General features: G+C 35.9%; 1 protein-coding gene across 1 annotated transcript; it reads left to right on the top strand.

The window, feature by feature from the left end:
* Nucleotides 1–330: 330 nt before the first annotated feature.
* LOC142526455 (putative acyl-CoA dehydrogenase IBR3) lies at nt 331–7,842 on the top strand. The gene is made up of 17 exons (XM_075630869.1): nt 331–699; nt 1,479–1,613; nt 1,755–1,895; nt 2,020–2,151; nt 2,265–2,450; nt 2,599–2,676; nt 2,769–2,888; nt 3,276–3,374; nt 3,495–3,609; nt 4,601–4,863; nt 5,011–5,205; nt 5,759–5,901; nt 6,532–6,616; nt 6,696–6,905; nt 6,993–7,145; nt 7,265–7,369; nt 7,458–7,842. Exons 1-17 carry the CDS (start codon nt 565–567, stop codon nt 7,647–7,649), a joined length of 2,487 nt encoding a protein of 828 aa, XP_075486984.1. The 5' UTR covers nt 331–564; the 3' UTR covers nt 7,650–7,842.
* The last annotated feature ends 1,445 nt before the right edge of the window (nt 7,843–9,287 follow it).

The raw sequence follows: 9,287 nt of genomic DNA on the forward strand, positions 1-9,287 counted from the left end.
ATATTTTGGAGAAAATATTTTCGGCCACTTCTTTCCACTGTGCCACCGCCGGATTTCTGAAATTCCGTTTAAATCTCTGTTATGATTTATACGAGAAATAAAATTTTTGATCGTGAACTTGATTTGGCTATCGTACAAGGAGAAAGAATTGTTCGCAATGAGTTACAAGAGAAATTATTACCGCTTTAAAATCAGAATTATTGGAGTTGACGTTAAATATGCAAAAATAAATCAAATCTGAATATCTTATAAAAATATTAAATCAGACGATGCTAAAAAAATTTTTAAATGTCAAAACTAACTTTTTTAATACGTATTAAGTCCCATAACATTGTATACAGTTGGCATATACCTCAGCCGGCCCCGACACTGCCGCATAGTCTTTCTCAAAAATTAGCCGAACATAATTGGTATTTCAGAAGGCGATCAGCTAAAAGACAAACAAAGAAGACAGGAAAATAGTAAAGGCCGATACAAGTTCCGTTGAGCCCGGCTTCTCTTTGTAATCACAATTTTTTTTTGTCGGAATAAACTGATATTCATCACTGATTGAACCTGGTCAATATGGCGATGCGGACATTCGAGATGGTGCGGCAGATCGACCCTGCCCAGAGCTTTGACTCTGATGCTCTGCTTCGATATGCGATGGCTAATGTTGATGGGTTTCCTCAGCCTATTTCCGAGTCTAAAGTTGCTCAGGTTTTCATTTCGTTTGCTTTGTTCTTGTTTTTTAATTTAGTTCGATGCTTGTGTTTAGTTTCCTTTTGCGGGGACTGAAAGCAGTTCTTGGCGTTGGGTGTGTTAGAAGCGTGTTGCTAATTATCTGTAAAATGAGATGAAGGTAAAGGAAGAGAGGCGAAAGTTTGATAATTGGTAAAGATGTTTTCTTTTTAGGAGTCTGATTGAGTTGATGTATCTGAGAGACTCAAAGTAGGAATTTGGTTGTTGAGGAAAAATATTTCATCCTTCTTTCGTAATTCATTGAACTTAAATTTTAAGTGGATGAGCAAGAAAAAGATAGTAAGCTAGAATGGAAGGTCTGTATTTGATATGTGACGATGTTGTAATAATTTGAAAGACTTTTGCTTTGGGGTAAATTCTCAAAACTTAACATGGTTCCACGAACAAGGAGATGAAAAAAATGCAAAATATGGTTTCTGGGTTACTTTTGTTGTTTGAATTTATTTGTGTGTATGATTGGTGAAATTTTGATGAATCACATGATGAGATACGATCTAAACATTTTTGGAACCATTTCAAAGCTGCAACTCAACTGAATAGAGGCATAATTTACACTCACTTAAGGCAACTATGAATTCGCATTTTGCAGGCATTTCTGCATTATGTTTCATATCGAGCATATCAATTCATAAATGACAGAGACATTCAAGTTGATGCTGAGTTTTTTTTCTAAGTACAATTCAAGAAGCTCTAGCCTCATTTTTTTAGTATATTTTCATTTTGTTCTGTAAATTCAGTTTGGACATGGTCAGTCAAATCCAACGTTTCTTATCGAAGTCCATTCTGGATCTGTCGTGAAGCGGTATGTGATGAGAAAAAAACCTCATGGAAAATTGCTTGAATCTGCTCATGCTGTTGAGAGGGAATTTCAGGTTCTTTTCAATCCATTTTTGTTTTGTTAATTTTTCGGAAACATATTTTTTTAACTGCTTATGTCCTATGTATTAGCTTAATGTGGTCATTATTTTTCTAGTATAGGTTGGCCAATTTTATTAATGACTTTCGGCATTCAGGTTTTGCATGCTTTGGGTACTCATTCACTGGTACCAGTGCCTAAAGTTTACTGTTTGTGTGCTGATTCGAGGATTATCGGGACTCCATTTTATATTATGGAGTACCTGGAAGGACGGATATATATAGACCCCAAGCTCCCAGTATGAATCTCAGTCTTTCTCATGCCATTTCCCTAGTCATTTGGAAAGATTTCAGGGAAGATTAGTGTTTTTTATAATGGCACATGAGCATGGAAGCTTTAATTTTTTTAATCTCATTGATTAGGGTATAGAACCAAAGCAAAGGAGAGCATTATATAAGGAAACTGCTGAAGTTTTGGCATCTCTACATTCTGTTGATGTTGGTGCCATTGGTCTACATAGCTTTGGCAAACCAAACAACTATTGTAAAAGGCAGGTTGGTAATCACATTTTTGCTTGGTGTTTTTTTTAATCTTAATGGTTGCAATTCCCTAGTTCATGTTGATGCACATGCAACAACTAGTTAATGAAATATTTGACTTTATTTAGGTCGAGCGATGGTCCAAACAGTATCTTGTTTCTACTGGTGAGGGTAAATCTTACAGAAATCCAAGAATGTTGAACCTTATTGACTGGTTGCGTCAGAACATTCCTCTTGACGACGTCTCAGGAACAGCAGCAGGTTTAGTCCATGGCGACTTTCGAATTGATAATCTTGTATTCCATCCCACTGAAGTAAGTGGTTTGATTTATGATACCTTGTGTATGTGCCCTTGCTCATACAATCATACAATCACGTTACCTTTGTACCTAAACAAATTCAAAACTGTACTATAAGATTTTTATGGAAACAATTAAAGTTTTTAATATTTTGTTGCTGCAGGATCGAGTCATTGGCATTCTAGATTGGGAGCTATCTACTCTAGGCAATCAAATGTGTGATCTTGCCTACAGCTGTTTGGTACTCAAGCCCACTGCGACTCTTGCAATGATGTTTAGTCCTGAAAAACATCAGCATTCTAATGATGTTTATTTTTCTCCATTTCATCACAGCATTACATTGTAGATATTTCTTTGGACAAATTAAAAGAGCATGAGGGTCTTGAATCGTCTGGGATACCTGATGGAATACCTTCACTAGCCGAGTATCTTGCATATTATTGTGCTGCAGCTGTAAGACTTACTTGACGATTATTAATTTTTAGCACTTGTTTCAAATCTTGCTCTAGATACTTCGATGCATCACTATCAGCATATCTTTAATTTTTAAAAGTATTGTATTTATAAAAAAAAGTGAAAAAATCTTTAACAATTCAATATTAAGAATCTCAAGTGCATATGAAACACAACTATTATAAGATTATGATATGGTTTTAATGAAGCATTGTACTATATATTATTGAAGGGTATTTACGGTCATTTGCACTACCATTTAGCTTTCACAGCTTCTGAAATACATTGGAGAGTTTAAGTTGACTGCTATACAATTTACTAGCTGCTATCAGCGGTTACTACTTTTATTAAGATTTGAGAACTCCCTGATTGATGATTTCATCGCAGGGAAAACCATGGCCAGCCTCTCAATGGAAGTTTTATATTGCCTTTTCTTTGTTTCGTGGGGCTTCTATCTATGCTGGAGTACACTGTAGATGGATCTTGGTATCAACTGCAAAACTTGACTAGCCAGTGTTCATGATCTGTTTTTTAACTGATTCAATTTCAAAGATTTTTTGTGTGGGATAGCGTCAATCTATTCTTGTTGTAATCATATTCTTTTAGGGAAATGCTTCAGGAGGAGAGCGTGCTCGTCACGCTGGGCAGAAGGGTGATGCTATGGTTGAAATTGCGTGGGCCTTTATTGATAGAGATTCTGTTATTCCCCAGCATCCACCAGGTGAACTCATTTCCTATTATATTTTTCTTTGATGTTTAGGTTTACCTGGTCTGGAAATTTGGTATAAGGACTATTATGTTTTGTCAATTTACTTTTTCCCTCCCTGACGCTTTTGTTCCACTGCATCAAGTGATCAGATTCATCTTCTTAGCTCTGGATTCTTTTACTATGTGGAAGAGAGGTTGGATGAACTGCTAACCTGATTTTCCTGTTCTTTTTTTTCCTTTTCTTTTTCCAACTTGAGAGGTAATATTATTAATCATATGAGGCATGAATTTCCAAATTCAAACCAAAGAATAGTTTAAGAACGGGAAGAAAATTCTCAATGCAATGAAGCTCTGTCAAGCCTAGAGACTTGATTAGGTATTGCATAGGCTAACCCAATCTAGTATAGGTTCAACAGAAAGTTCAACTGCAAAGACTTGAACAATTATTTCTGAATGGTCTGTCTGATATGTAAGCAAAATTAACCTTTTTCACTATCATGATTTCCCAAGCTTTAAAGGTCTAGTTCTATGCCCAGTACAGTTGATGATATAGAGTGAATTTTTTCGATATTTAAAAAATTTTAGCTACTCTGTCTATTTTTTTGATTCTTGCATCTGTGTCTTAGCCGAAAGTACAATTAGTTTGAAAGATTTATGACGTCAAAGGTTTCTTGCGATGCTTCTGAAAACTTGTTATAGTATGGTGAAATCTTTTCACATAATTTTCTTCACACTCTGTAGACGTTAGTGACACTGATTGGTTTTGTTTGGAAGATTTGTGACGTTAGAGGTTTACTTGCTGTGCTTCTGAAAACTTGTTGATTTTTGTGAAACATTATAACTTTTCACATAAATTTCTTCAGTCTTTAGATGTTAGCGATTCTGGTTTGTTGAGTTGTGAAATCTGAAGAATATGTGGTTATAGCCAGAAAAGAATTTTTAAAAATTTCATTTATTTCATTCTCAAACCCTTCTGAAGTGTTGTCTTACGTACATTTAAACAGAATCAGTTGGTCAAGAACTTTCACAACAGCTTGGAAAAAGAAAAAAAGATGATCCTCGTTCCAGTGGAGGCGGGTTTGTTCCGAATCAAAAGGTCCAAGAGTTGAGGAACAGATTGATTAGGTTTATGGAAGATCATATATACCCAATGGAACACAAGTTCTATGAGCTTGCACAATCTGAGATGCGATGGTCTATTCACCCCGAAGAGGAGAGGTTAAAGGAGCTTGCAAGAAAGGAAGGGCTGTGGAACATGTGGATACCTGTATGTACTATACTATGTTATTTTATCATTTCATTTAAATTGACAACTTCAAAACATCTTATATACCTCTATTTTCTTAGTTATAGCATACATTATTGGCTGTATTCTTTAAATTCTTTTCGAAAATTATTTGATTTTTTTCTGCAGGTTGATAGTGCGGCAAGAGTTAAGCAAATCATTTCTGGCCAAAAAAGGGATGCCCCTGTCGACAAGGCATTCGATGAATTACTGGGTGCTGGTTTATCAAACCTTGAGTATGGATATCTTTGTGAGATAATGGGCCGTTCGGTCTGGGCCCCTCAGATTTTTAATTGTGGCGCACCGGACACGGGAAATATGGAGGTCAGGACAAGCTATGATTATGGTCAATTGCAGCAATGTTGCCTATCTGTGATACCATGCTTTTCACCAAAAGTAATACCATACTTAGATTTGACATCCACCCAAGTCAAGAGTACTTTATTGGCCTTAAAGATTTGGTTTTCTGTAAATTATTTACATACACATATGTATAGAGTATACATATGTATGTGTGTAGATGTATATACTATATTTATAATTATATAATTGGTAATAAATCCCAATTGTAGCACTGTTCGGCCAACTACATACACACACACATATTTACGTGTATGATAATAAATTCCAATTGCAGCACTGTTGCAAAACTACCTGTGATATCATGCTTTGCCCCAAATTAAGTACGAACGTACAATAGAATTGATATACGTCCAAGCCGAGAGCACTTTATTGGCCTTGAGGATTTTCTCTTCTGCTATAATAATTATAATAAATCCGAGTATGTCCCACTTGGGTATATATTATGTGTTAAAGAATGATATCATACTCTCTTATCCTGATTTCTGTTCTATTATGTCATCCCTTCTTCTTCTAGGTGCTAATGCGCTATGGGAATGCTGAACAACTCCGACAATGGCTAGTACCCTTGCTTGAAGGAACTATCCGATCTGGATTTGCAATGACTGAACCGCAAGTTGCATCATCTGATGCAACAAATATAGAGTGTTCTATTGCAAGGTACAGTGACTACAACTTGGAAAAATTATCTTAAATGCCAACATTGATTTGGTTGGAAAAAATTGAAAGATATTTATCCTTTGGAATCAACATTTATTCAGATGGATAGTAAAATGCATAATGATCCTTATAGGCTCATAAATCAGGTGATTCAATTCAAATATGATCCAATACATGTGCTGATTATAGATATTTTTCCTTTAGAACCGAATATTTATTCAGATGGATAGCAAAATGCATAATGATCCTCTATAGCCTCATATATCAGGTTATTCAATTCAAATATGATCCAGTATATGCGCTGATGAAGATATTTATCCTTTAGAAATGAAAATTTATTCAGATGGATAGGATAGTAAAATGGAGAATTTGAAATCATACACAAATCCACTGCACTTATTTTGGAACTGTGGGAACCATTGAAGTTCAAATTGATTGGCCAATATTTTGACCTTTTTCCGCATTGGATAGTGATGCATTTCAAATTTCCCGAAAACTGTGTTTTGTTTTTGCCCTTGTTCCCCCTTTAATCCCAAATATCTTAGCAAATGAATATCTCTGTGCCACAAGATTTTGTTTGATTAACTTCAACAAAAAATATTGTTCTAAATTTGTCGATGTCCTGACCAGACGTGGAGACTCGTACATTATCAATGGCAGAAAGTGGTGGACCAGTGGAGCCATGGATCCTAGGTGTAAAATCCTTATTCTCATGGTCAGTCATGATTATCCATATCCACTTTGTTGTTTGAAGTTGATGTTTGGATTAGTGGGGGCTAATTTTAGAAATACAGGGGAAAACTGACTTCAATGCCCCGAAACATAGACAACAGTCTATGATCTTAGTGGACATTAATACCCCTGGTGTGCACATTAAGCGGTCATTGACAGTGTTTGGATTTGATGACGCACCTCATGGGCATGCAGAAATATCGTTTGAAAATGTATGTGTCCCAGCCAATAATATCCTACTTGGAGAGGGGCGTGGATTTGAAATTGCTCAGGTAAAATGGTCTATATGAGTTACTTATCAGATTGTAGGAGATGGCTTATCAACTGTTCTTTGCTTTGTTTTTACTCTTCAATAACAGGGTAGGCTGGGGCCCGGAAGATTACACCATTGCATGAGGTTGATTGGTGCTGCTGAGCGAGGCATGCAGTTGATGATTGAGAGGGCACTTCGGAGAAAAGCTTTTGAAAAATTTATTGCTGAGCATGGATCTTTTCTTTCAGATATTGCCAAGGTTGGTGTTATATGACCAGTCAAACCAACAGCACTTATAGTGCCCAAGTATGGGCCTGGTATTCCATCTCTGTTGTCGAACTTTAACCCCGACCTGTTAAATATTTAATGTATGTGCAGTGCCGTATAGAGCTAGAGAGAACCAGATTACTGGTTTTGGAAGCTGCAGACCAACTCGATCGTCTTGGAAACATTAAGGCTCGCGGCACAATTGCCATGGCCAAGGTATTTCTGCTCATTCTACTTTTGGAGTTGAGAATTGAACAATTTTTCTTAATTTTTTTTTGCACTTTATATATATGTCATTAAACAGGTTGCGGCTCCCAATATGGCACTGAAGGTTCTTGACATGGCGATGCAAGTTCATGGTGCCGCTGGTTTATCAGGAGACACAGTTCTAGCTCATCTCTGGGCTACTTCTAGAACTTTGAGAATTGCCGATGGTCCTGATGAAGTCCACTTGGGAACTATTGCAAAATTAGAACTAAGAAGAGCCAAGCTTTGACAAAATTTGTACATTATCCAAAGTTTCAATCTGTTTTTTTTTTTTTTTTTTGGGTGATGGGTGGTTTTGGACATTATATAATGTAGAAGAAAAATAAATAAATGAAATCCTGTCTTGTCCTTGTAAGATGTAACAATAGCTATGCGTTTACATGCATTAAATAAACGGTATAGATGCAGCATTGTTTAGAGTCTGAGGAGGTGTAAAATTTACCCCCTTCCTATTTCAGCCCCTTTTCCTTCCATTTTTATGACTCGAGAATTACAAAACATGGGAAAAACTTTGATTTTGAGTTTCCAATTCTTCTTCTGATTCAACTTTAATCGTCCTGTCTGTACCTACGTCTACTCTAAATGTAATAAATCATTTGTTTTTCGTTTACAAACATAATAATTTAGACAATGTCCAAATACTCTTGGAACATCGCAAGGACTAGACCATGAACAACTTCGAAAGCCCTGTGGCATGTCTTTTTGCTTTTCTTGTCTTGAGTTGTTCATTAGGGATGATCACCATTGAATAACTGATTTTGGAGAGGAGAAGAATTTCGTACGTACCATCAAGTCAAAAAAAATAGAAAACGAAGAACATGATGCATAGTCTCCCTCCATCCGCAATCGTCGACTCATAGGCTGATGTTTCTTGCGAATGAAGGAAGACGAATGTAAAAGTGTGTTTATGGAAGAAGAGTTGCATATCAAGTAAAAGAAATTAATGAGAGACATCTACATCAAGATCTTTTGAGGGTTCTGCTAAGGAAACCCATTAAAACTGTAGTGCCCAAATTCAGTACACGTATAACCCACACATTTATTTAATTGTTAAATATTTTATTATAGTTTGAAATGATTTTAGTGATGCATGATTTATTTAAATTGCATTATTTTAATGTTTAAGTGATGCACGTTAAAATGTTTTTCAAGCTTCATGTTTCAGGCGATTATTCGAGGCGGGATGGAGGAAAAGAGACCAGGTGACGATTTTGGCAATTTTAAAAGTGGTATTTTATTTTTAAGTTAAGGATGAGGTATTTTAAATAATTTATTAAGTTTTTAGTATTTTCGTGTGTTTTCTTCAAAGATTTTAACGCAACGATCGTCCCGGATCAACCTCGCACCACTCCCCGCTTCGGTATCGTCGTTACGGTGTTTTAAATATCAAAGGCACGTATATTCTGTTATTGCTACATCGATCTCGTCATATTATGCGTTGTGTTATTATTTATGTATAAAAATACATGCGCGATCCGTAGGAGTTTGAGCAATTATGTTTAGAACACTTTTGAAACCATTTTAGATTTAAAGTTTTCGTTTTTGCTCTATTTTTAAATACTGCGATTTTTCGGTCGCATTTTTTAGAAAACTTTCAATACAAAAATTGTAGAACTTTTCGATACCTTCGATTTGACAGTAAATTCGAAATTTTTGGATGAAAATTGAGTGAGTTATGACGTTTTTCGTGAGACTGCTCAAACTTCGTTTTTCAGAAAATTATGTATTGATGTGTTCTTGAGATTTTATTGTTGCAGGCTTCGTTGGAGATCGACAGGTGATCGTTGCTGCGTCTAGGTATGCGTAGTATGATGTTGGGATGTCATTTGATATGTCGTTTAGTGTTGATAGGTACTTGATTGTACTA

This window comes from Primulina tabacum, chromosome 15 (assembly GCF_025594145.1).
Source record: "Primulina tabacum isolate GXHZ01 chromosome 15, ASM2559414v2, whole genome shotgun sequence".
Lineage (NCBI taxonomy): Eukaryota > Viridiplantae > Streptophyta > Magnoliopsida > Lamiales > Gesneriaceae > Primulina > Primulina tabacum.